The 27,857-nt window shown below is 50.4% G+C and overlaps 1 protein-coding gene across 1 annotated transcript in view; it reads right to left on the bottom strand.

Annotated features, from left to right (window-relative positions):
• C11H21orf58 (chromosome 11 C21orf58 homolog) overlaps positions 1 to 27,857 on the bottom strand; it is a 51,679-nt gene that overhangs the window by 2,441 nt on the left and 21,381 nt on the right. Inside the window, exons 3-6 of the mRNA XM_074968226.1 lie at positions 25,417 to 25,490; positions 24,599 to 24,742; positions 8,160 to 8,274; positions 5,576 to 5,715 (exon numbers count right to left, since the gene is read on the bottom strand). Coding sequence (XP_074824327.1) covers positions 5,576 to 5,715; positions 8,160 to 8,274; positions 24,599 to 24,742; positions 25,417 to 25,490 — 473 coding nt within the window. The remainder of the gene's footprint in view (positions 1 to 5,575; positions 5,716 to 8,159; positions 8,275 to 24,598; positions 24,743 to 25,416; positions 25,491 to 27,857) is intronic.

Here is a 27,857-nt window from a genome sequence, read left to right on the forward strand (position 1 = left end):
GCAGCCAGGGTCTGTCCACCCCGCAATTAGGCTCCACCTAACGAAGCGAGGGAAGAGCATCTTCGCGAGCAGGCTGGCTAACCTAGTGAGGAGGGCTTTAAACTAGGTTCACCGGGGAAAGGAGACCAAAGCCCTGAGGTAAGTGGGGAAGTGGGATACCGGGAGGAAGCACGAGCAGGAGTATGTGAGAGGGGAGGGCTCCTGCCTCATACTGAGAAAGAGGGGCGATCAGCGAGTTATCTCAAGTGCCTATACACAAATGCAAGAAGCCTGGGAAACAAGCAGGGAGAACTGGAAGTCCTGGCACAGTCAAGGATTATGATATGATTGGAATAACAGAGACTTGGTGGGATAACTCACATGACTGGAGTACTGTCATGGATGGATATAAACTGTTCAGGAAGGACAGGCAGGGCAGAAAAGGTGGGGGAGTTGCACTGTATGTAAGGGAGCAGTATGACTGCTCAGAGCTCAAGTATGAAACTGCAGAAAAACCTGAGTCTCTGGATTAAGTTTAGAAGTGTGAGCACCAAGGGTGATGCCATGGTGGGAGTCTGCTATAGACCACCGGACCAGGGGGATGAGGTGGACGAGGCTTTCTTCCGGCAACTTGCAGAAGCTACTAGGTCGCATGCCCTGGTTCTCATGGGAGACTTCAATCACCCTGATATTTGCTGGGAGAGCAATACAGCGGTGCACAGACAATCCAGGAAGTTTTTGGAAAATGTAGGGGACAATTTCCTGGTGCAAGTGCTGGAGGAACCAACTAGGGGCAGAGCTCTTCTTGACCTGCTGCTCACAAACCGGGAAGAATTAGTAAGGGAAGCAAAAGTGGATGGGAACCTGGGAGGCAGTGACCATGAGATGGTCGAGTTCAGGATCCTGACACAAGGAAGAAAGGAAAGCAGCAGAATACAGACCCTGGACTTCAGAAAAGCAGACTTTGACTCCCTCAGGGAACTGATGGGCAAGATCCCCTGGGAGAATAACATGAAGGGGAAAGAAGTCCAGGAGAGCTGGCTGTATTTTAAAGAATCCTTATTGACGTTACAGGGGCAAACCATCCCGATGTGTAGAAAGAAGAGTAAATATGGCAGGCGGCCAGCTTGGCTTAACAGTGAAATCCTTGCTGATCTTAAACACAAAAAAGAAGCTTACAAGACGTGGAAGATTGGACAAATGACCAGGGATGAGTATAAAAATATTGCTTGGGCATGCAGGAGTGAAATCAGGAAGGCCAAATCCCACCTGGAGTTGCAGCTAGCAAGAGATATTAAGAGTAACAAGAAGGGTTTCTTCAGGTATGTTGGCAATAAGAAGAAAGCCAAGGAAAGTGTGGGCCCCTTACTGAATGAGGGAGGCAACCTAGTGACAGAGGATGTGGAAAAAGCTAATGTACTTAATGCTTTTTTTGCCTCTGTCTTCACGAACAAGGTCAGCTCCCAGACTACTGCACTGGGCAGCACAGCATGGGGAGGAGGGGACCAACCCTCTGTGGAGAAAGAAGTGGTTTGGGACTATTTAGAAAAGCTGGACGAGCACAAGTCCATGGGGCCGGATGCACTGCATCCGAGAGTGCTAAAGGAGTTGGCGGCTGTGATTGCAAAGCCATTGGCCATTATCTTTGAAAACTCATGGCGATCCGGGGAAGTCCTGGACGACTGGAAAAAGGCTAATGTAGTGCCCATCTTTAAAAAAGGGAAGAAGGAGGATCCTGGGAACTACAGGCCAGTCAGCCTCACCTCAGTCCCTGGAAAAATCATGGAGCAGGTCCTCAAGAAATCAATTCTGAAGCGCTTAGATGAGAGGAAAGTGATCAGGAACAGTCAGCATGGATTCACCAAGGGAAAGTCATGCCTGACTAATCTAATTGCCTTCTATGATGAGATAACTGGTTCTGTGGATGAAGGGAAAGCAGTGGATGTGGTGTTCCTTGACTTTAGCAAAGCTTTTGACACTGTCTCCCACAGTATTCTTGCCAGCAAGTTAAAGAAGTATGGGCTGGATGAATGCACTATAAGGTGGGTAGAAAATTGGCTAGATTATCGGGCTCAACAGGTAGTGATCAATGGCTCCATGTCTAGTTGGCAGCCAGTATCAAGCGGAGTGCCCCAAGGGTCAGTCCTGGGGCCGGTTTTGTTCAATATCTTCATTAATGATCTGGAGGATGGTGTGGATTGCACCCTCAGCAAGTTTGCAGACGACACTAAACTGGGAGGAGTGGTAGATATGCTGGAGGGTAGGGACAGGATACAGAGGGACCTAGACAAATTGGAGGATTGGGCCAAAAGAAATCTGATGAGGTTCAACAAGGACAAGGGCAGAGTCCTGCACTTAGGACGGAAGAATCCAATGCACTGCTACAGACTAGGGACTGAATGGCTAGGCAGCAGTTCTGCAGAAAAGGACCTAGGGGTTACAGTGGACAAGAAGCTGGATATGAGTCAACAGTGTGCCCTTGTTGCCAAGAAGGCCAATGGCATTTTGGGACGTATAAGTAGAGGGACGTGATCATTCCCCTCTATTCGACATTGGTGAGGCCTCATCTGGAGTACTGTGCCCAGTTTTGGGCCCCACACTACAAGAAGTATGTGGAAAAATTGGAGAGAGTCAAATTGGAATTGACAGGCAATTGGAGGGCAACAAAAATGATGAGGGGACTGGAACACATGAGTTATGAGGAGAGGCTGAGGGAACTGGGATTGTTTAGTCTGCAGAAGAGAAGAACGAGGCAGGATTTGATAGCTGCTTTCAACTACCTGAAAGGTGGTTCCAAAGAGGATGGATCTAGACTATTCTCAGTGGTAGCGGATGACAGGACAAGGAGTAATGGTCTCAAGTTGCAGTGGGGGAGATTTAGGTTGGATATTAGGAAAAACTTTTTCACTAGGAGGGTGGTGAAACACTGGAATGCGTTAACTAGGGAGGTGGTGGAATCTCCTTCCTTAGAAGTTTTTAAGGTCAGGCTTGACAAAGCCCTGGCTGGGATGATTTAATTGGGGATCGGTCCTGCTTTGAGCAGGGGGCTGGACTAGATGACCTCCTGAGGTCCCTTCCAACCCTGATATTCTATGATTAGACATCAGCGGCTGGCCCATGTCAGCTGACCTGGGTTAAGGGGCTCAGGCTACGGGGCTTTTTAACTGCACTGTAGACATTCGGAGTCAGGCTGGTGTCTGGGATCTACCCCCTTGGGGGGGTTCCAGAGCTTGTGCTCCAGCCTGCGCTTGAACATGTAAACCCAATTCAGCAGCCCCATGAGCCCATGTCAGTGTCCACGGGCCACCCGTGGGTGTCTAACTGCAGTGCAGACCTACTGCACACTCCGGCTCCACTCACACTTCCCCACCTCGGGAACGGCCGGGGCAAAGCAACTGGCCTTGCCATGGGATGTAAAGAACGAGAGGGCAGCTCTGCTTGTTCCTTGGCTCTTAGGTGCAGGCTCGTGAACCTTTACTCGTCTCATTTCCTTTAGCCTGCGATTAGGCTGTTTGCTCTCCCCTCCTGCAGCGTCAGGCACCGCATTAAACAAGGCTCTGCCTTTCTGTTCAATGTGGAGGAGACTATTCACCTGGGACGTTAAAGCCACCAAAACTGGAGTGAGGAGAGTACAAAGCAGGGCAGAAAGTGTGTCTGCTAGGCAGGCCGGGGATCCCTCTGGCAGGGCTGGGACGCTCGTTGTGCACTACTCTCCCTTTAAGACAGTGCTGCAGTGTCCTATGAGCACCCTGATTCTCCTCATGTGTGTCCCTATGAGCACAGGTGTTCCCGCCCTCCCCGGCCCCGCTCACACTGCGCACGGCTCTGGGGTGCGGTGCAAATGCCACTCCATAACAAACCTGGCTGAGAGCAGGCACAGCGGAGAAGATTCATGCTTCCCTTTGTGCAATACTCTGCCAGTTGGCAGTGGCTGCTGCAGAGCTTGTCCTGAAACAGGAGAGCCGACAGCTGCTCTTAAACACTGGAGTATGTCTGGTGTAGAGAAGTGGCCCGAACAGGTGCAGCAGATGCCAGCTCTGCCCACCACAGCCAAAGCTGATCAGGTAGAGAAGGGTGTTGTGTTTCCTACCAGAGCCCTGGGAACGCTAGGGGGTTGGGCTGTGTAAGCCAGCCATCGGAGCTGGAAATAGCACCCAGCGCAGGTTTTACGAGCCGGGTGAGTGTTACAAGCTCAGATGTGTGGTGGTGATAGTCTTAACACAAGGGGGCCCGAGAGCATCACACCTGAGTGAGGCCAGGAGCCAGAGTACTTTCTGGTCTGTGCGCACAGAGAAAAGAAAAGGCCCTGGCATGCATGCAGGTGTGAAATGGGGAGGGAAGCCCAGGGCATCTCAGCACAGCGTGAGGCATCCAGGGGAACTCCCAAATTAACTGCCCTTCCTACTTAGATTGGAAACCCCTCCGGGCAGGGGCTGGGGTAACATTTTCAAACACACCTCAGTGACTTAGGTTCCTGTGTCACATTCCAATCTTAGGTGCATTTTAGGCAAAAGGATTTAGGTATCTAACTTCACCGCTGAGTTCAATGGGAGTTAGGTGTCTAGATACCTTTAATAATCTGGGCCTTAGGCACTTAGAGCCAGATTTGTAAAGGGATTTAGGTGCCTAAAGATGCAGAGAGGCACCTAGGGGGATTTTCAGATGAGCCTAGGAGCCTAACTCCCATTGACTTTCAATGAGACTGAGGCTCCTAAGTCATTTAGGGCCAGAGTTTAAGGGTATGAGGGCACCTGACTCCTGTTGATTTCAGTGGGAGTTAGACAAATCTTTACAAATCTGGCCCTTAGGTGCTTTTGGAAATTCTTCTGTCTCTACACGTGTGGGTGTGCCCAGCTCTGAGTACGCAGGGCCCTGATCCTGACTGGGGTCTCTAGGCCCCACCATCACATCAGTGCTTCCGTTCCAGCCCATCGCAAAGCACCACGCCAGACTTTACCAATTACGGGTTCCATCAAAATAAGCTTTCAGGAAATGGAAGGCCCATAAAAATATACCCATGAATGTAAATGCAAGTGTGTCTGCCCCAGCCTAGGGCAGAATCCCAGGTTCCCAGTCACCATGTGGGCACCTGGGAAGTGGGCTCTTCCCTGGATGACTGAATGTTTTCTTATGTAAAACATGCAGTTCAGCTACGCTCTTAGGGCTGGAGTGTGCCCAGCCCCCGGGAGTGCAGCAGCAGTCTGCACGTTGCCAAACACAGCCTGGCCCCAGGCCTGTACGAGGCTGGCGCTGGGCAGAGAGCAGGTGAGGTTGTGGCAGAGCAGAGCTGGCCTGCTGTGGACGGGGGGCATACCCTGTACACTCTATCCAGAGGTGGCATAGCAGCTGAACCCCTCCATCACCCTAGGCAGAGTCAGGAGACATGTGCGGGGGTTCAGCTCCAGAAGACGCCATCCAGCCTGAGCTCATCCCATAGACCAGCCCGTGTGTGCAGTGCCCTAGGACACGCGTCCATGGGCAATGGGTTCAAAACGCGCTCCCCAGGCCCTGCCCCGGCGTGTGGAGATCAGCCCCCCTCTCCTGCCCCAGCGTCTCTTTGTAGGGGTGAATGGCTGGGTGTGCTGCACCCTGTTACCTGCTGGGTGTGCTGCAGCAAGGGAGGCCCGGTCCCACTGGGCTGTGAGAACGCCGTCGGTGGCAGAGCTTTCAGCATCATGTTCTGCATAATGATCTGGTGCATCTGAGCGTTCTGCATCAACATCATCTCCACCATGTCTGGGAACGGACAGATTCCAAGGGGAAAGGGACAGCATTGCCAGTGAGAGACAGAGGGCAAAGGGCATCTCAGTGGGTCAGACTCTTAGCAGAGCGCCCAGACAGCTCCGACTTAGGGAACGCAGCTGAAAGGAGATCTTGAAAGGGCCTTTCACACTTGGAGGAGGAGAATGTTAATAGACACCACTATCTCCTTGGCCAGTGACTGCCATTTATGGCAGATACCTAGGGCTGGATGAGAGTGTTCAGGCTCTCAGCCCAGCTTAGCTTTTCCCTGTCTCTGCAAAGAAGCCCTCGCTACGTGTTTGTGACCCAAACTAAGGCAAGCCTCGCTGGTTTGGGCTTGTCCAGACTCTCAAATGGAGATGGATTCAGAAGGGGCAGACCCTAGCTGACCAAAACCCTGCACATGCAGGTCCAAAGAGGCTCATCACAAGTCTTTGCGTAGGAACCAGTTTGTATGGCTTTACAGGCCAGAAAATCCCACAAGGTTCCCGTTCAAACACCTGGTTTGCCTATGGCTGAAACATGTCACCGACCCACATTCACAGTTCAGTGTCACTGGATTCCTGCCCATTGAACCATGAGAGCATTCCCAACACGCAGGGTAACTGTGGGAGGTACAAGACTGATGCAGCCATGGGGCCTGGGACAGTGTGCTCTGTTCTTTGTTTTTCCAGCTGAATTAGAGAGGTCAGTCTGAGAAACTCCCGGACAACAGCTTCTGCTTGGCTGGGCTAGCCCCGCTGGCCACAGAGCACAACCACAGCCAACCAGGGCACAGGAGGATACTACATGCTTTCCACTGAGTGACCTATCCGAAGAAACCAGCCTCATGCCGCCAGCTGAAGCCTGCCCAATTCTGGGGGAAGCCAGGTAGAGAAAATGTTTCACAAAAAGCTCCTTGTGGGCCATTTGCAGGAACGAACGAGAGCCCAGCCGGCATGGCTGGGTCCCAGACGTTGCTCAAACATGAGCTGACATTGTGGGGAATTTTGCTGGTTAAGGCAAACCATTCCTGGTGCTCTAGTGAGAACCCAAACAAACTGAAAGTGAAAGGCGGTCTGCACCTACTCCTCCCTGGAGCCCAAACCACTGCGCGACACACAGCTGCGGTGCAGACCTGTGTCTGGGACCTTCGTTTGCTGCCATGAAAATGATTGAGAGGCCTCAAAGTGAGCATCATCCCTTCACTGCAAGATCACACAGGGAAAGCTGCTGAGGGACAAACTGTTAATCAGCCAGGGCTTCTATAATCAGAAAACATGACCAGAAATTTTAGGGAAAAAACTTCTTTTAAATGTTAGTTTAACATTTGTTCCCCAGCTTGAAGAGACATTAAACTGTCACCCTGAAATTTCTTTCCATGTGGCTTTAAAAATGCAGCTAGAGTGCATATATCCACCTTGAGCCGATCATCCTGGTATCTTGTCACCAGAACCAATTCAATCACAACACAAAAACAATTAAAGTAACCAGGTTTTTCATTTAACTGGACACATTGAGCCAAATTCGTCCCTGGTGTAAATGCGTCATCTTCAGGGAATAGAGACACAAGATGGGTGAGGGAATAGCTTTGATTGGACCAACCGAGCCCCACAGAGCTCCGTTGGTCCAATCAAAGCTACTCCCTCACCCATCTTGTCTCTCTAATATCCTGGGACCGATATGGCTAGAGGAACACTGCAGGCAACTTCAGGGTGGTCAGACATAAATGTGGTCCATTTTGTTTTAGAAAATAAATTGATTCAAATAAACCAGAGACTTTATTAAATCCCTAAGCAATGGACTGTGGAGTTGCTCTCGGATTTTTTCATTTCCCTGCAGTACCAGGAAACCCCATGCAAAAATCTGAGTTGGGGAAAGAAGCCCAGATATTAGCTCCATATGCTATTCCTGGACCGTGCTCACTTCTGTTCAGAAACACAAAACAGATTTGTTTATGTGCACGCAGGGTAGCACATTCAGCTGCCCCCTCTTGTTTCCAGCGACAGGCCATTCCTACACACTTTAAAATAAACGCTTATATTGTACTAAGGAGAATAGACAGTGGGTACAAAAACCCCATTTGCTCATTTTGGCATTATGAGTTGTTTGTAAAGTTTTAGCTGCAAATGTCCTTGTTAATATTTAACCAGTATCTTCCCTTGTGTTGTTCTACTTCCCCCAAACCCTCTCCACTGCTTAACCTGGTTTTTGCCTCTCTGTCTGTTGCAAGATAAAGTGCCCAGCAGCTCTAAAGTTATTCTAAGTTACCACGTCAGAGGGCCCAGATATTTGATTGGCAAGATCAGTAATTGCATTGACAGCCTGGTTGTGCTAGGTCACAAGGTAACTTGAGTGCTGTCTCATGTCACCACAGTGATACTTTCTCCTGCTTTCCTGAGCTCCCTCTGATCTCGGAGCAGTGAATGACCCCGCATGTTGGGGTGGCTGACGCTTACCTTCCTTAATGCTTCCAGAGCGGGGGGCCGGGAGGGGCTGTGGAGGCGGGATCTGTGTGATGAGAGGTGGCTGCTGAGGTAACTGTTGGATGATGGTTGCCGGTTGCTGAGGCATCTAGGAACAAGAGGAAAACAAGAGGAGTCAGGGTTGCCATCTGCCTGCAATCCTGGGCTCTCTGGGCTACTGCGTTTTGTTTTCTGATGCCCTGCATGCTTCACAGCTGAGCCACCCATGACACCTGCAGGTGTCCAGCTCAAAGATAAGGGTGTGGCCCCATGCCCCATATTCGTCACAGAGATATGCTTATGATAAGAATATGACACAACTAAGATACGTTTTATGCAAGATGGGTCATGTGAAGTTGTAATCATGACTTCGTGAATCACGACTGAGAATACCAAATTCAGGACAAACAGCTGAGAAATAGAGCAGACACCCCCGCCCCCGCCCAAACTGGTGGTTATTCTCCCATAAGATATACCATACCAGCAACAAAAGTAAACTCCTGTTTCACCACATTGGCTAACAAGAAGTCAGAACAGCAGTTTCCTTAGGCATTCCAGTCCTTGTATCACCACCAAAAACACTAGACTTTAAGATGAGCAGTTCTTTACAACCAATTTCATCAAATGAAAGGTTCTTCTGATCCCAAAGGATCAGCCACCCACCCAGGTCAATATACAACTCAGATCTTACCCGATAATCATGCCATTGCCAATCCTTTAGTATCTAATATCTAAAGGTTTATTTATGGGCAGGTTCACACTACAGAGGGGATCAACACTCTGAGATCGATCCACCGGCGGTCGATTTAGCAGGTCTAGTTAAGTCCCGCCAAATTGACTGCAGATTGCTCTCCAGTTGACCCTTGTACTCTACCCCCAACAAGAAGAGTAAGGTAAGTCGACGGGAGATTTTCTCCCGTTGACCCCCTGCAGTGTAGACCCCGCGGTAACTCGACCTAAGATACATCGACTCCAGCTTCGTTATTCACGTAGCTGGAGTTGCGTAGTGTAAGTCGACTTACCGCGATAGTGTAAACATAGCCTATAAAAAGAAAGAAAAAAAGGTGAGAGTTAAAATTGGCCATTGGCCATTATCTTTGAAAACTCATGGCGATCGGGGGAAGTCCCAGAAGATTGGAAAAAGGCTAATGTAGTGCCCATCTTTAAAAAAGGGAAGAAGGAGGATCCTGGGAACTACAGGCCGGTCAGCCTCACCTCAGTCCCCGGAAAAATCATGGAGCATGTCCTCAAGGAATCAATTCTGAAGCACTTAGAGGAGAGGAAAGTGATCAGGAACAGTCAGCATGGATTCACCAAGGGAAAGTCATGCCTGACTAATCTAATTGCCTTCTATGATGAGATAACTGGTTCTGTGGATGAAGGGAAAGCAGTGGACGTGTTATTCCTCGACTTTAGCAAAGCTTTTGACATGGTCTCCCACAGTATTCTTGTCAGCAAGTTAAAGAAGTATGGGCTGGATGGATGCACTACAAGGTGGGTAGAAAGCTGGCTAGATTGTCAGGCTCAACGGGTAGTGATCAATGGCTCCATGTCTAGTTGGCAGCCGGTATCTAGCGGAGTGCCCCAAGGGTCGGTCCTGGGGCCAGTTTTGTTCAATATCTTCATTAATGATCTAGAGGATGGCATGGATTGCACCCTCAGCAAGTTTGCGGATGACACTAAACTGGGAGGAGTGGTAGATACGCTGGAGGGTAGGGATAGGATACAGAGGGACCTAGACAAATTGGAGGATTGGGCCAAAAGAAATCTGATGAGGTTCAACAAGGACAAGGGCAGAGTCCTGCACTTAGGACGAAAGAATCCAATGCACCGCTACAGACTAGGGACCGAATGGCTAGGCAGCAGTTCTGCAGAGAAGGACCTAGGGGTTACAGTGGATGAGAAGCTGGATATGAGTCAACAGTGTGCCCTTGTTGCCAAGAAGGCCAATGGCATTTTGGGACGTATAAGTAGGGGCATTGCCAGCAGATCGAGGGACGTGATCATTCCCCTCTATTTGACATTGGTGAGGCCTCATCTGGAGTACTGTGCCCAGTTTTGGGCCCCACACTACAAGAAGGATGTGGAGAAATTGGAGAGAGTCCAGCGAAGGGCAACAAAAATGATTAGGGGTCTGGAACACATGAGTTATGAGGAGAGGCTGAGGGAACTGGGATTCTTTAGTCTACGGAAGAGAAGAATGAGGGGGGATTGTGCACAAGTCCATGGGGCCGGACGAGTTGCATGCGAGAGTGCTAAAGGAATTGGCGGATGTGATTGCAGAGCCATTGGCCATTATCTTTGAAAACTCGTGGCGAACGGGGGAAGTCCCGGATGACTGGAAAAAGGCTAATGTAGTGCCCATCTTTAAAAAAGGGAAGAAGGAGGATCCTGGGAACTACAGGCCAGTCAGCCTCACCTCAGTCCCCGGAAAAATCATGGAGCAGGTCCTCAAGGAATCAATCCTGAAGCACTTACACGAGAGGAAAGTGATCAGGAACAGTCAGCATGGATTCACCAAGGGTAGGTCATGCCTGACTAATCTAATCGCCTTCTATGATGAGATTACTGATTCTGTGGATGAAGGGAAAGCAGTGGATGTATTGTTTCTTGACTTTAGCAAAGCTTTTGACACGGTCTCCCACAGTATTCTTGTCAGCAAGTTAAAGAAGTATGGGCTGGATGAATGCACTATAAGGTGGGTAGAAAGTTGGCTAGATTGTCGGGCTCAACGGGTAGTGATCAATGGCTCCATGTCTAGTTGGCAGCCGGTGTCAAGTGGAGTGCCCCAGGGGTCGGTCCTGGGGCCGGTTTTGTTCAATATCTTCATAAATGATCTGGAGGATGGTGTGGATTGCACTCTCAGCAAATTTGTGGATGATACTAAACTGGGAGGAGTGGTAGATACGCTGGAGGGCAGGGATAGGATACAGAGGGACCTAGACAAATTGGAGGATTGGGCCAAAAGAAACATGATGAGGTTCAATAAGGATAAGTGCAGGGTCCTGCACTTAGGACGGAAGAACCCAGTGCACCGCTACAGACTAGGGACCGAATGGCTAGGCAGCAGTTCTGCGGAAAAGGACCTAGGGGTGACAGTGGACGAGAAGCTGGATATGAGTCAGCAGTGTGCCCTTGTTGCCAAGAAGGCCAATGGCATTTTGAGATGTATAAGTAGGAGCATAGAGAGCAGATCGAGGGACGTGATCGTTCCCCTCTATTCGACATTGGTGAGGCCTCATCTGGAGTACTGTGTCCGGTTTTGGGCCCCACACTACAAGAAGGACGTGGATAAATTGGAGAGAGTCCAGCGAAGGGCAACAAAAATGATTAGGGGTCTGGAACACATGACTTATGAGGAGAGGCTGAGGGAACTGGGAATGTTTAGTCTACGGAAGAGAAGAATGAGGGGGGATTTGATAGCTGCTTTCAACTACCTGAGAGGTGGTTCCAGAGAGGATGGTTCTAGACTATTCTCAGTGGTAGCAGATGACAGGACAAGGAGTAATGGTCTCAAGTTGCAGTGGGGAAGGTTTAGGTTGGATATTAGGAAAAACTTTTTCACTAGGAGGGTGGTGAAACACTGGAATGCGTTACCCAGGGAGGTGGTAGAATCTCCTTCCTTGGAAGTTTTTAAGGTCAGGCTTGACAAAGCCCTGGCTGGGATGATTTGATTGGGGATTGGTCCTGCTTTGAGCAGGGGGTTGGACTAGATGACCTCCTGAGGTCCCTTCCAACCCTGATATTCTATGATTCTATGATTTGATAGCTGCTTTTAACTACCTGAAAGGTGGATCCAATGAGGATGGATCTAGACTATTCTCAGTGACAGCAGATGACAGGACAAGGAGTAATGGTCTCAAGTTGCAGTATGGGTGGTTTAGGTTGGATATTAGGAAAAACTTTCTCACTAGGAGGGTGGTGAAACACTGGAATGCGTTACCTAGGGAGGTGGTGGAATCCCCTTCCTTGGAAGTTTTTAAGGTCAGGCTTGACAAAGCCCTGGCTGGGATGATTTAGTTGGGATTGGTCCTGCTCTGGGCAGGGGGTTGGACTAGATGGCCTCTAGAGGTCCCTTCCAACCCTGATATTCTATGATTCTATGAGAATTGGTTAAATACATACAATAATTGCAAAGTTCTTGGTTCAGGCTTGTAGCAGTGATGAAATAAACTGCTGGCTTAAATCAAGTCTCTGGTTGCTTCCAAATCATTGGAAGGTCCTCAGTCCCTTGGTTAGAATGCTCCTGTCAAGGTTCCTTCCCCTCTCTGAACTCTAGGGTACAGATGTGGGGACCTGCATGAAAGACCCCCTGAGCTTATTCTTACCAGCTTAGGTTAAAAGCTGCCACCACCAAAGTGTTACACAAAGAACAGGGGAAGTGCCCGCTTGGAAATGTCTCCCCCACAAAATACCCCCCCCCCAAGCACTACACCCCCTTTCCTGGGGAAGGTTTGATAAAAATCCTCACCAATTTATATAGGTCAACACAGACCCAAACCCTTGGATCTTAAGAACAATGAAAAGCAATCAGGTTCTTAAAGGAAGAGTTTTAATTAAAGAAAAGTAAAAGAATCACCTCTGTAAAATCAGGATGGTAAATACCTTACAGGGTAATCAGATTCAAAACATAGAGAATCCCTCTAGGCAAAACCTTAAGTTACAAAAAGATACAAAAACAGGAATATACATTCCATTCAGCACAGCTTATTTTATCAGCCATTTAAACAAAACAGAATCTAATGCTTACTAAGTCTTTACAGGTGTTCTGACCTGCATTCCTGCTCTGGTACCGGCAAAAGCATCACACAGACAGAGAGACCCTTTGTTTCCCCTCCCAGCTTTGAAAGTAACTTGTCTCCTCATTGGTCATTTTGGTCAGGTGCCAGCGAGGTTATCTTAGCTTCTTAACCCTTTACAGGTGAAAGGGTTTTTCCTCTGGCCAGGAGGGATTTAAAGGTGTTTACCCTTCCCTTTATATTTATGACAGCTCCCATTAGTGTAAGTCCATAGTCCAGAGGCTTGAGCAGGAAAGAGGCAAAATGGAGATGTTTCCAGGGCCTTTTATAGCTTCCCTCCATGTGGAGGGAAACCCATTGTTTCAAACAAAGCCCTCAGCACAGCTAGTGGAAAATTACAGGTAAAAGATGGAGTTTGGAGTCACATGGGCAAGTCACACATCCATGCATGAATTTGCTTAGTCATAGCAGGAAAATCCATTAAGTGTAGATCAGTGTCTCCCACGGTCCATTGTGAGTTAAGTATACCTTGATGAGCCACTTAATTTGAATAGTCCCTTCAAGATGTGCAGGCTAAATACCTTGTGGGCGTTACCCCAGGAGCAAACATCTGAAATCCAAATACAAAAATGATACATGCATACAAATAGCATAATCATATTCAGCGAGTCATAACCTTTCCATAGACTTCTTACATGCCACATTTTGTACAAGATTTGTTGCAATTATATAACAGTGGTAGCAACAATGATCTACATGGACATATTTTAATCGGATAATATCACAGAGGTATCATTGGAAAGGTTATGATTTACTGAATATGATTATCCTATTTATATGCATGTATCATTTTTGTATCTGAAGATACAAATATTGACTATATAACAATTACAACTGTGTTTACACTTGGGGAACACCCAGCAGACTGTATGCAATCAGCCTGGATGGGCCATTAGGAAAGACAATAGGATTTTGAAGATACTAATTTCCCTCCTTCCTGAGAAGTTCCCTGGGATGCTGCTTTGAAAGGGACACCATCTTGGACTTCTAGTGTTTTTCCATTAAGAGGAGGTGGGGGTCAAACTGGGAAATAAATTATTCCTGCCATATGAAAATCCTATTTAAGGCTGGGGAATGAGTTAATCTTGGTTCTTCTCCACTGCCTCCCTGCCCAAGAAGGAAGACTGCTGAAAACACCTGAAGAGAAAGGAACTAAGCTGGGGGTCGGGCTGAGCTCAGGTGAGAAAGGTCTTGCTTGTTAAAGGAATACTTGGAGATTATTAAGCTGCAAGCAGGGCAGGTTACTTCCAAGACACTCTGCAACCTGCACAACCCCCGAAGTGAAACAGAGTTAGCCATACCTTGCCCCAGGAGGCCCTGGCCCTTTAAGGGCGATGGGGCTCAGTGGCACACTGGTGCTTGCTGCCTCCCCAGGGGGAGAGGATGAACGCAAGGCTCATGTGACTAAAAGCCAGGCCTGCTGGGCTATAAGAACAGTCTCGGGAGCCGCCAGGAACACCGTAGGTGGGAGGCAGTGCTCCCTCGAAAGCAGGAGGCTCCCCAGGGAAGGGACCGTGAAGCGTCCCTGAGCAGGAGGTTACAGGACAGACAGCTGGGTTGCTAAGGGTTCCCAGGGCTGGGAACCATAGTAGAGGGTAAGCTGGGCTCCCCTTATGCAGCCAAGCAGTGAGGGGTGCAATAGCCCTGTAAAGCAGGGAAGGCGGGAATGGTCAGAGCCCAGAGGAGTGAAGACAGGGTGGCAGAGGACAGACCACAAGAGGAGAAGGCTGTGCCCGGTGGAAGATTTGGTTTTGGTTTATGCTGGAGTTAAGCTCTGGAAGGGGGGGGACTTTTGGACTTAACTGAAGGGCTATGTCACTGCCATGACCTGAGTGTGCTTGGAAACTGAGACAGGGTCTGACTCCAGCCTTGGAGAGACCTTGCTACATGCCTGCTTAGGCCACAGCTGAATATAGCCCAAAGAGTCCAGGTTCCTTCATGTCTGTTGTCATTCCTGGCTTGGCTCCTGGTGACGCAAGATGCCATGAGAGGCAGCGCCATGCATGAGCCGGGGGGCGGGGGCGGCGATACCATGGCAAACACATCTGCACATCGAAGGCAGCCCAAGTATATATCATCACAAGCGTGACTCCATCTCCTGAGGCACCGCACAGAGGCAAGGTGGAGAGGCGCTCCTTTCGCCCTTCCTTAACCCCAGCAGGGCTGTCCTGGGACCTGGCCTGACCAAACCGCAGCTGTGCCCTCGTATGCTGGCATTTACCATAACATTTCTAGTTGGGGTAGATGGTATTTATACCAGCAGGCTTTTGACATCCTGGCAAGGGAAGACCCACTGCTGCGGATGAGAAACGTCTGCTTAGCCCTTAGGGAAGGAGCTAACTCAGGTGGATGTCACTCAGGTGAGGGCAGGTTCCTAGGATTAGGTCACTGTGGGTATCTACTCTGCAGCTGGACACCCATGATGGGTCTGTGCCAGCTGGCTCGGGCTAAGGGGCTGTTTAATTGTGGTGTAGAGATTCAGGTTTGGGCTGCAGCCTGAGCTCAGGGACCCTCCCAGCTCACGGGGTCCTAGAGCCTGAGCTGCAACCCAAATGCCCACACTGCAATTAACCAGCCCCTTAGCCTGAGCCCCACGAGCCTGAGTCGGCTTGCACAGGCCAATGGTGGGTTTTTAACAGCAGCGTAGACCTAGCCTTTGGGTACGTCCCATACTACAATCGGCCTGGGTCAGCTGACTCAGGTGGGCTACAGCCTGAGCCTGAATGGAGGGAGTGGGGAAGAGGCAGGGCTCCTTTTCAGGGCCAGTCAGAGGGCCAAGGCACTGAAGAGGAGCATGATAAACAAGTGCCATAGAGCGGGGATCGGGTAGCTAATGAGGCTGTGAAGCCGTTTAATCACAGAGCAGGTTAGCCCAGCTGCGATGAGCTGTGCTTGTCGGCTTGACACAGAATATCATGTATGTTCAGCTCTCTGTGAACATGATGAGAAAACGCGCTATAATTTGGCAATGGACAAGGAATTGGGGGGGATATTGGTGTGCTGCCATAATGATGCTGTATAAACCACGTACCCAACCCAGGTTCATAGAATCCTAGCATCACAGAAGATCAGGGTTGGCAGGGACCTCAGGAGGTCATCTAGTCCAACCCCCTGCTCAAAGCAGGACCAATCCCCAACTATATATGGATCTGTCATCATGTTCTCCCTTCCAGGGCTGTGAACACAGATGCTCAGTACCAGTCCTGAGCACTAATCTCTGTTCCGCCGCAGGACACAGGGGGCTCAGATTGGAGCTGGGGTACATCTGGTGTTAACGTGTCTAGTAACAGTGCTATCTCCTACCCCCATTCCAGCAATAGCCCATAGTGTCTGCAATTCAGTGACACAGCCTCTGTAACAGACCCACAATCAGATGCTGCTTGTCTCCTCTGAGTACTGAATAACCACTTTAATAACGCTTGGGGATAGCAAGTATTCTCAGAGAAGGGAACTAAAAGAAATCTCAAAGGGAAACTGAGCCAAAGTAATAGAAGAACTAACAACCAAACAGTAACAGCATCTATCCCTGTGACACTAAGTGGGAACCTCCACAGATTTTGTGGTTAGAAGAACACACGCTTCCCTGTGGGACCTCTAGTGATGGTGAATACTACCCGTTGGTATATGATAACAGTCTGTAACCCAGACCCAAGCCAGGCAATAGGGAGAAGTCTTTCAGCAGCACTTCTGTCTCTCGCACCTTGAGTGGTGGGTAGAGGGTAAGGGCAAGGGTAACGACCATTGGTTGGCAGAATTGAACCTGGGAACCTCTGAAGCTTAGTGTATGAGCCTCTACTGCATGAGCTAAAAGCCCCGTGGCTCTTAGCCAAGGCTGTAGCAGACTCATCAATCTCTCGATGGTCTAGGCGCCTCTAGAGGGGGGACAGAGAGCCACACCAAGCAGGCCTGGGTTACACATGTCCTGCCAAACAGGAAAGAACTAGAAGCACAAACTATGAGTTAGCCTATCCTCCCTGCACTGGAGGCTCCTTTGCTATAATATGTATCGTTGTAACCTCTAAATGTATGGCGTTTTCCACACCCATTCCATCTCAGCCCTGCTGGGGCTATTCTGTCACTGCAGAATGTGTCTGCTTCCATTTGTAAGCTACTTTTATGGGGGAGGGGGGGCAGGTGGGAGCACAGATCTCAATATAGTCCCACATGGCCTTTGAAAGATTAATACAGAAATCCAACATGTTGGATGACATAGGCATGAAAAGGTCGTTTATCTCTATCTTCCCTCTAAATCTCACTCAGCACAGGGGTGTGTCAAAGCCTGCATTACCCGACCGCTCTCAGAGTTTGGGGGTAAATTCTGTTTAGTCAGAGGATTATACCTAGCCTGAACATTGTTGTAGATACTGTCAGGCAGCCAGATCCATCTGTCTCTGAGAATCTGGGCCAGATTTTCAAAAGCAGTCTCTAAAATTGCAGACAGTTCTTCCATCACTAAGTTTTTGCATGTGAAAAGCTCCAGTTTGATCATACAAACTGCATTTGCACACCAGAATCATGTGGTTCAATGACTCACCCTGATCAAAACCTCAGAATCTTCCCATTTCTCTCCTGTTTCAATCCCATCACCACCTGCAAAGTTCCATTTCACAATCACCGTTTTCCCCAACCAATGAGATTCAAAGGCTCAGGTTTTAAGGCCCAAAGTGATCATTCGATCATCTAGTTGGATTTCCTGTATAACACAAGCCATAGAATTTCCCCATTACCTCTGTATTGAGACCAATAACTTGTGTTTGGCTAAAACTTATCTGTAAGGAAAAAAATATCAAGCCTTTGGTGGCTTGTTGCAATGGTTAATCTTGCCCTCTGTTAAATGTATGCCTTTTTTTAAAGTGGGAGTGGATTTCCATTAGAGCCTGCCAATCTATAATCCCCTCGACAAGTCTTGTAAATAAAGCAACATGAGGCACTTCTTCCCATGTGGTGGGGAGTGCTTGCAACCTGTGCAGCCTTCCTTGTTTGTGCTAGACTAGGGAGTGAGGCCTGGATGCACACAAGGAGTTGGGTGTTGTGACGCTGAGTGTCACACAGCTTAAAATCCCTGGAAGACACTGCGATTCACAAAGTCTGAGTTACTCACTGTGACGAAGTTGGGGGTGGTTCTTGGTTTGTTTGGTTTTTTCAATGGTTCGCATGCAGAGGGGGTGGAACTCAGTTTCCCTGGGCGTTATTGGTTTACCAAGGTGATGGGAGAGGGAGTTTGTTGTTACAGAGGACCAGCGACAGAACTTGGGACCCCGGAGGTACTGCTGCAGGTTGTATTTGACCCACGATATTCCCCTTTTGGGGCATCAGGGCATCCGGCGCACCAGGCAAAGGCTGCTGCAGAATTTTTACTGGCCTGGGGTCTTTGACGCAGTCTAACAGTATTGCAGGTCCTGTGACTCCTGCCAGAGGGTGGGGAAGGCCTGGGATAAGTATAAAGCAGCTCTAAGACCTTTGCCCATCATAGAGGAGCCTTTCCAAAAGATGGCTATGGACATCACGGGGCTCCTCAGCAAGGCAACCCGGTCACAGAAGAAATACATTCTGGTAGTGGTGGATTTCGCTACTCGCTACCCCAAGGCGGTGGCTTTGTCCTCTGTCAAGGCAGAGACCATGGCCAATGCACTGCTGACCATTTTCAGCAGAGTGGGGATCCATAAGGAGGTCCTTACAGATCAGGGGTCCAACTTCATGTCAACACTGCTCCAGTGCTTGTGGGAGAAGTGTGGGGTCTGATGCACCTGGGCCTCGGCATATCACCCTCAGTCCAACAGGCTGGTGGAGAGGTTCAATGGGACCCTAAATATGATGCTGAAAACATTTATGGACCAGCACCTGCAGGACGTCACAAGTATTTACCCCACCTGCTGTTGGCATACAGGGAAGTGCCCCAGGTATGCACAGGGTTTTCCCCGTTTGAGTTGCTATATGGGAGGAGAGTGAGGGGACCCCTGGACTTGATGAGGGATGAGTCGGAGGGGAAGGCCTCTTCCGATGGAGAATCAGTGGTGGAGTATGTACTTCCCTCCCAGGAAAAGCTCGCTGAGCTCAAGGGCTTGGCCAGGGGAAACCTAGCCAAGGCACAAAGGAAGCAGAAGGTCTGGTACGACCACTCAGCGCGGGCCCGCTCCTATGCTACCGGGGACTAGGTGATGCTTCTGATCCCCATGAGGAAGAACAAGCTGAAAGCTGCCTGGGACAGCCCCTTCAAGGTCATCAGACAGGTAAACGAGGTGAACTACGCAGTGCAACTGTCCAACTGGGCTTACAGCCACCCGGTGTATCATGTCAACATGACAAAGCCATTCTGGGACAGGGAGAAGTTGGTGCTGGCTGTGTGTGGGCAGTGGGAGGAGAAGGGAGAGGATCCCCTGGTGGGTCTCCTCCCTGAGGCGGGGGCTGATCCCTCGCTGGAATCAGTTCCCCTCTCAGACCAGCTCACCCCTGCCCAGCAGGCCGAGATCAGAGCGGTGCTGCCTTCATACTGGCAGCTGCTCTCCAACCGGCCTGGGCTCACTAACCTGGCTGTTCACCGGGTGGAGACAGGAGCCAACCCTCCCATCAGGTGTTCCCCATTCAGGGTCACTGGGAAAGAAGCCCAGGACCTGGAGAGAGAGGTCGGAGACATGCTGGCTTTACGGGTGATCCAGCCGTCCTCCAGCCCCTGGGCCTCTCCCGTGTTGGTCCCCAAGAAGGATGGTTCAATCCGGCCTAGGACTGACGAGATCCTAGATAAGTTGTGGGGGCTGCCCAGTACCTCACTACTATGGATCTCACCAAAGGCTACTGGCAAGTGTCTTTGGACTCAGAGGCCAGGGAGAAGTCTGCTTTCACCACCCCAGTAGGGCTCTTCAGGTTCCTGGTCCTGCCTTTTGGCCTCAAGGGGGCACCTGCCACCTTCCAGCACCTGGTGAATCAGTTACTGAGGAGGATGGAGGACTTTGCTCTAGCGTATATTGATGATATCTGTGTCTTTAGCCAAACCTGGGAGGACCATGTGTCCCAGGTGAAGAGGGGGCTGGGTCACCTCCAGGATGCAGGCCTGACTATAAAAGCGGGAAAGTGCAAGGTGGGGATGGCAGAGGTGTCATACCTGGGCCACAAGGTAGGGAGCAGCCACCTGAAGCTGGCCAAAGTGGAGGCAATCAAGGACTGGGCCGCTCCCCAGACTAAGAAGCAGGTCCAGGCTTTCATTGAGATGGTGTGGTACTACCGGAGGTTTGTGCCACGCTTTAGCTCCCTGGCAGCTCCCCTCATGGAGCTTTTTAGGAAGGGCAAGCCAGACAGGGTGGTCTGGACCAAGCAGTCCAACAGGACTCTCTGTGCGCTGAAGGGGGCACTCATCCAAAGCCCGGTGTAGGTAAACCCGGATTTTAATAAACCCTTCCTGGTGTTCACCAACGCCTCAGACACCTGGCTGGGCGTGGTGCTAATGCAAACTTATACTAAGGGGGAGAGACATCCCACTGTGTACTTGAGCAAGAAGCTGCTGCCCCGGGAGCAGCACTATGCGGCCATAGAGAAGGAATGCCTGACTCTGGTGTGGGCCCTTAAAAAGCTGCAGCCGTATCTATTTGGGCAGCACTTCACTGGGTACACTGACCATTCGCCCCTAACATGGCTACACCAAATGAAAGGCGCTAATGCCAAGCTCCTGAGGTGGGGTCTGCTCCTGCAGGATTATGACATGGAGATGGCCCATGTGAGGGGGAGTGCCAATGTTATAGCTGATACTTTATCTCGGGGCGGGGGCCCTGAACTTCCCCAGGTCACTGGCTAAGTGACACCTCTCAGTTCAGACTCGAAGCAGGGAGAGATGTGATGAAGTGAGGGATTTTCTTGGGTTTTTTTCAATGGTTTGCACGCAGGGGGGGTGGAATTCAGTTTCCCTGGGCGTTATTGGTTTAACGAAGTGATGGGAGAGGGAGTTTGTTACAGAGGACCAGCAACGGAACTTGGGACCCTGGCTAATGACCAGGAGAATGAATACCCCAGCGACTGGTGCCTGGTGACCAGAAGGCCCAGCTTGGACATCACAGCCGGATCTGGCCAGTGGGAGGACAGTGGGCTCAGAGAGAGGACCCTGGTGACCTGACCAGCCAGTGGGGAACAAAGGATGGATGAGAGGAGAGGAGGCCTAGGCAACCCTGTTTACCTGGACAGAAGACAAAGGACGGAGGAGGGGCTTGGAGGCAGGTGATATCAGATGCCCAGCTAGAAAGCAAGGGGGTCTCTGGACTGGGGAGGGAGAGCAGGCAGAGCACACCTGGATGCAGGAGAGACTTAGATGTACTGTGCTGAGGGAGGCCAGGCCTGAGGGCCCCATGAGTTCCTGTGCTGTGTTCAGACGCTCAATAAACCTCCCTGTTTTACGCTGGCTGAGAGTCGCTCCGATCTAGAGAACAGGATTGCATTATTCCCTCTGCGGCCCTGGGGGTCCAGAGTGAGTGGACTCCCTGAGGGGGCCCACGGCAATAGACAGACATGCTAAAGGCTCAGAGAGGTGCAGTTCCAGGAGGCGAAGGGGCTTAACCCCCGGGAGAGAGTGGACTCCTGAGAAGGGCTGTCACACTGAAGGGGGTTCCCCACAGGGATTGTACGAGGCCAAGAGTGGGCACGACCTGTGAGTCCTCACAGCACAGACATACCCCGGTAGGTACATTACAGCTGTGTCCAACCAGTCTCCTGATATGTCACCAAGAGGGTCGGGTGTGTTCTTTGCCAAAAGCTGAGAACATGGTCATCATGGTGTTGATGTTTGGAGAGATGTTTGTACAGGAAATATTTGAGAGATGTAGAATATTATGTTCCAAAGCTGTTGGAGATGAAGCGTGTCACCTGAGTGGGGGCTGGGTCTCTGCTAACTCAATCAAAAGTGATCACCAGATGCAGGCCTGAGCATTTACAAAGAACCCCAAGAAAAGACCCAAAATAGGGGACCCTCAGGCCTGAGCTGAAGGTAATGAAACTCCCTGGTTATGAAAAGAGACACAGTCTGGGGCTGTATAAGAGAAGAGGAAAGTGCACAAGATATTATCTGTTATGGAGGATATATTCTCCCAGCGCAAATGTCTCATGAAAAGTGGATCCCAGCTCCCAGGACTGGACAAGTGCTGTAAGGATTGACCATAGGGCGAGAAATACCTTATTGGCCAGGAAAGTATCTTGTTAATAAGTATAGGCTATAGATTGTTTTATATTTTTCTTTTACCTGTAACCTTATGCTTCCAAAGCCTTTTCCTAGCTTTTATGTGACTTTTTAACTCTAGCTTTGTTAAATAAATTCCTGTTTGGTTTCACTATCAACACGTCTGAGTGCCTTGTGCGAAGAAGGGTGTTGAACTGAGGTGAAGACAGTAAACTAGGGTGCTCTGCTTGCACAGAGGCAGTGGATTGGTGCACACTGCAGCTTCCAGAAGACAAGGCACTGGGCATTGAATTGTAACAAGGTGGGGTGTGCTCATTGCTGGTGTGCAGAGGGGAAGAGCGAGGCTTGCGGAGCCAGGGGCAGAACACTTGTGCTGCTGGCAGAGTTGGGAGGATTTCCCTCGGTGGGCCCAGACTAGACTCTCTTGTGCTGTAAGCAGGTGGTAGTGATTCACCCTGGACACCTTGGGGGAACCCCCAAAAGCATAACAGCTCCCCTAAAATGGACGGGGGAGAGATAGGTGCCTTCAATTGCCATTCACGAAAGCCACCTACGCTGATGGAGCCCTACATCAGACTATCCCATAGCCCAGTGATACTCAGGCTGAGGCCCACGAGCCACAAGTGGCTCTTTCATGTGTGATTCGATAATTACCCAATTACCGTGTTATTAACTAATTGTAGAATACTTGGTCAGTCACTTTGCTGTGAGAGTGTGTGTGTGTGTGGCAAATGGAACAATGAACTCACACTACTGTGGCTCTTTCAGGTAATGCTGATCATCTATTCAGCTCCTGAACCCCCGAGGCCTGAGTCTCGCTGCCCTCGCCCAATGGTTAGGGCACTCAGCTGAGAGGTGGTAGATCTCTGTTCAAATCCTTTCTCCCCCGTCAGTCAAAGGGGAGCTTGAAGGGAGGGTCTCCCACATCCCCGGTGAGTGTCCTGGCTCACTGGGCCTCCTTTTCTCTCTCCCAACCTCCGAGCCATCTTGTAGGAATTGGCCTGAGGGGCCCAGTCGAGTAGGTGGCTGCTAGAAATGCCTACCAGATGGGGGCCTACCCGCGACTTAGGCAGCAAAAGCCTATCTGCCCTGGGTTTTTGAATGGCTCTGGGGCTTAGGTTCTGGTGGCCCTGAAGGCAGCAGATGTGAACACATTCCCAGGACGAAACACAGGTGCTCAGGGAACTTTTTACTGCAAAACATAGGTGCTGAGTGAGTTTAGGTGCTCCAGGGTTCTGTGGAAATTTTGTGAATTGCAGTGGTGCCTCAAACTGGTACTGAAGTGTCTAAATCACAGACTAAAACTTCTGTGAATCTAGGCCTGAGAAACCACTTGCTCAGCCAGGATTTTGATAGCTGCCTTGCTGTGAGACGTTGGGTACTGTACTTGTCTCTTATAACTAAGTGTGGTAGGGCAACTGCCCTACACAGGTAGATGGAGGGTTAAAGCAGCCCTCATGGAGGCTGTGCAAAACCCAACCAATGGGAGGAGGACTTGTAGAGAACCAATCAGGAGAAGGTTTGTTGGAGCAGCCAATCGGAGCAGGGAGGGCCATATAAGAAGGGCTGCTCAAGAGAGCAGAGTTAGTCTTTCACTGGAGTGTAAGGGAGAAGGACTGGCTATCTTAGAGGAGTACTTCAGAGCGGAGTTGAGGTCAGAGGAGTAACAGGGAGCTCCAGGCTGAGGCCCCGATGCAAAGGGTGGGGAAGGTGCTAGGGCTATGGGGAAGTGGCCCATGGAAACAGGCAGTGGGAGTTGGAGGAGCGGCAGCACATGGCTGCTGGCTATAGGGTCCCTGGGTTGGGGCCTGGAGTAGTGGGCAGGTGTGGCCTGAGGTGTCCCCCCCCATCCCCCTCACTTGCCACAGAGGGGGTGGCCAGTATTTGGACTGCAGTTTACTCCTTGAGGTGAGGGGCTAGACCAAAGGCTACAGTAGGCCATGGTGGCAAGTGGCTGGACTAGAGACAGCTGTTCTCCCCCCCCCAGAAGTGAGAGGAAAAAGTGGTGTGGGGCACAGCCCAGATGAGGACGCTGTGGTCCGGGGAATGATGTGGCTCTTAGAGGTGGAGCAGAAGTGATGGTGGTGAGACACCACTAGAGGAAGGTGCACTGACAACCAAGAGCTAATTCCCAGCATGGCTAGCAGGAGGTGCTGAGGTGGTGAGTCATGCCCCCTCACACTAATGTTAAGATTTTTGTCACTGTTATTTCAGTAAAAGTCACGGACAGGTCACAGGCTTCTGTGATTTTTTTTTTTGTTTACTGCCCCTGACCTGTCTGACTTTTATTAAAAATAATGGTGGGGCTGGCTGCTGGGGGGAGACTGGCCGCTCTGGGGCTCCTGCTGCTCTGGGCACAGGGCTAAACCTGAGCCAGAAAATGTCTTGGAAAGTCACAGAATCCATGACAAAATCTTACCCTTACTTATAGCATGTATTGTTGGGGGTATGCACTGGTACTGCCATGGGGAAGATCTTACTGTCTGCTGGATGATCCTTGGTGGCTCTGGTGCAGGAGCCAGAGGGGACGTCAGGTAAACAGGTACTGGCTCCGGCCGGTAGTTCTTTCTGTGGCCTCCTGCCAACACACAGGGCTGTGAAAATTCTTCCAAAAGGTGCTGCTCCTGAAAGATCAGTGACACAGGGGTGGGGGGAACAACTCTGTGCAGTAAAGGCAGGAAACGTGAATATGTTCACAGGGCTCCACTTGGCCCTGATGTAACTCTAGCAACTCCTCACCCGGGTTGAATTTGACCCACAGTGGCGCCACAGTCATAGGACATGACTGGCTAACTGGAAACATCCCAAAGCCCGGTCAGCCTCTGCACTGGCACAGCTATGGGGGCACGGAGTGCCCTTTGGGGCAAACGCTGCTTTCTCCTCTCTTCTCCCCCCCCCCCCCCCCCACAGCTTTTCTAGGGATACTCGGTTCCCTGGCTGCCTACAAGCCCTGTAATACTCACATGGCCCCACTAGCAGCTGCCCATACAACAAGTTCCCAAAGACCCTTAGGGGGTGATTTGTTTGTCTGGAGCATGCCCTGGGGCACAAGGGTTGGACCTGCTCCTGCAGCATTTCCCCCAGTATCCCAGGAATAAAAAAAGCACTCATGGATTTTTGCTTCCCTTTTACATTCTTCTCAAAGTTCAATCATGCAGTCCCTTAGCCTCCCAATACCAGCATAGTCTGGTAACTGCTATTGCAATGCCATTATCCATGGGCTATGCACACTCCAGGATACTGTTTAACTACTGAAAGCCCCTGCAGCAGTCACCTCGTAGTACAGGGAAGATCTTACCCTAAGCTTCTGCAGGAGGTCTTTCCTTCGTCTCAGCGCATTCTGCAGTGCATCCTCCTGTCCATCGTTACTCCCTGAAAGAGGAATCTGATAGGCTCTGTTGCCTCCTTAAAGGATAATTAAGAGAAAGGGCTGTTCTAGCCAGGACTGGCTCTCGGCACCAGCAAAGTGAGCACGTGCTTGGAGCGGTACAATTCCAGGGGCGGCATTCCGGCCATCCTTTTTTTTCTTTTTTTTTTTCTTGGGCAGTTGCGCGCTTGGGGCGGCAAAAAACCTAGAGCCGGCCTTGGTTCTAGCAGTTACCATAGAGGGTTAACTCTAGAAAATGTGATACTCTATTGTTATTACTTTTTTCCAGGCAAAAAAATTTATTTTCTGGTCACTTTTTTGACAATCCTGTCACAAGAATGAACAAGGATTTTATTGTACCAAGTACAGCAAAGATAATATCACCTCTCACTGGCAGATGGTTTCAGTAAGAAAAGAACAGACTGATGGGATGTTTCACTTATACACTGAATTCCTATAGACAGGAGGTCCCCTTGGCCCTTACATCACCCCAATACATTTGTATCACTTGTGTCTGTTATCTGACATTCTTTGCACAAGTTTCACAGCAACCTGGGGAATATGGATGTTGGTTTCCAATTGCATCTGTTTGGCCAGCACAGCTTACTCCCTGGATTTAATAATCTGGCATCCTCTCTCTCCCATTTGATTCACATTCTACAAACTGTGATCTGTGTTCTTCTCTGTGCAGCTTTGCTGGTGCAAAGCAGGCCAACACTGACTTAGCAGCTGCCTGAAGGATTATTCCTGCTTAGGGGAATCCTTGGGCAGGGCAGAGCTATCATAGTGGCTCCTTTACACACACACCCCTGTCATGACTGCTGGGGGTATGGCCTCGGTTACAACTGAGCGCTGCTCAGAAATAGCTGAGGATCTGACCCTGTCTGCTCTTTTAGACAAATACAACTGAAACGGGTTGGGGGGAGAAATTCCACCAATCAAAAGGCTGCATAGTGCACTGTGCCCTTCCTTGTCACCCACGGAAGCAATTGGTATTTCATTCCAGCACTGATTTCAAGATAGATCACTGCTGAGTGGAGAATGCTTTCCTCCCATTAAGGGCTGTGTCTTCACCCTGCCCCAGCTTCTGCTGGCCTATGGAGCTGAAGGTGGAGCGGCTGTCTTAGTGTAAGTGGGAGAATAGGCCCGCTATTGTGGGGAACTTTCCTGGCTCATATGCTACCCCCGTGAAGTGGGCTAGCAAAAGGATCTGAGTCCTCGCTCCCACTTCCTTTACCCAGCGGCCTGCCTGACCTCAAGGACTCCCCTTTCACTATCCTGTGGGGCAGAGTCCTCATAACGCCAACAAGGCTGAGCCCAGGATACCTGGGGGGCTTGACCCCCAACCTTGTTGCGGTCACTTAGGGCAGAGGCCAGGGTGTCCCCACTCCAGAGTGCTCTCTCTACACTGGGTGCTTCCCTGGCCCACTGATCATCACATACAGTTCAAAGCAAATTCAACTTATTTAAACAGCAACCAATTTTAAAAAAAAGGAAAACATGGGAAAGGCTAATGGAAAACCCATCACTCTGCTCTGTGGCATGGGGACCCCACAGCCAGCCAGCTCTGGAATGTCCAGTTCACAGTCTGCTCCTCCCACGTCCCAGGCCTCCTGCCCAGGCCCTGGCTGTGCTGCAGGGATGCTGCGGGTCGGACACTTGCTCTGGCGGTGGCCACACGCCCTCAGGCTCTAGGTGGCAGGACCCTTCTTCTCAGCATCAGCTCCTCCTGTCTGGGTTATGATCCCATCCCCCTCCAAGTCCGGCCTGCAAGGCCTCTTGGCTGGGGGTGTCTCCCTGTGCTGAGCCCCCTGCCCAGGATCCCCCCTCGCTCTCTCCAGCTGCTCCCTGCACCTGGCTTTGGACTGTTCCAGCCCCAGCTCTTGCTCCACTCTCCTCAGCACTGAAGCTGCTGCTCTGCCTCCTGCTCCCTGGGCTGCTTCTCAGGCTCTGGTTGCTGCAGCTCTCCTCCCAGCACAGGTCTGCTCTCTGCACTGCTTCTCTGGCTTTTGTTATTGCAGCTCTGCTCCCCAGCTCAGATCAGGCTCCTGCTTTCTCCTTAGCTTGGCCCCACTCTGTGGCGCACACACAGAGGATGGGACCCCCCCGGCCTCCTGACTCCCTCATTAGCCTGCCCACCCTGTCAATCAGGCTGACCTAGCGAATTGGCCTCTCCCCATTGCCCAAGATGCCTACACTGAGGGAAGGAAGCACCAGGAGTTTGAGGCCACTTTCCTGTCCCACTGTTAATATTTCTATCATCATAACAAACATAGGGTGCTTTCTGACTGCCTTACTGGGTGTGCTGGGTGAGAGCAGAGATGCCTCTCCTAGATCTGAAGGCTGGAAGAGACCATTGACCTCCTGCATAG

This window comes from Natator depressus, chromosome 11 (genome assembly GCF_965152275.1).
Source record: "Natator depressus isolate rNatDep1 chromosome 11, rNatDep2.hap1, whole genome shotgun sequence".
NCBI classification, from domain to species: Eukaryota; Metazoa; Chordata; order Testudines; family Cheloniidae; genus Natator; species Natator depressus.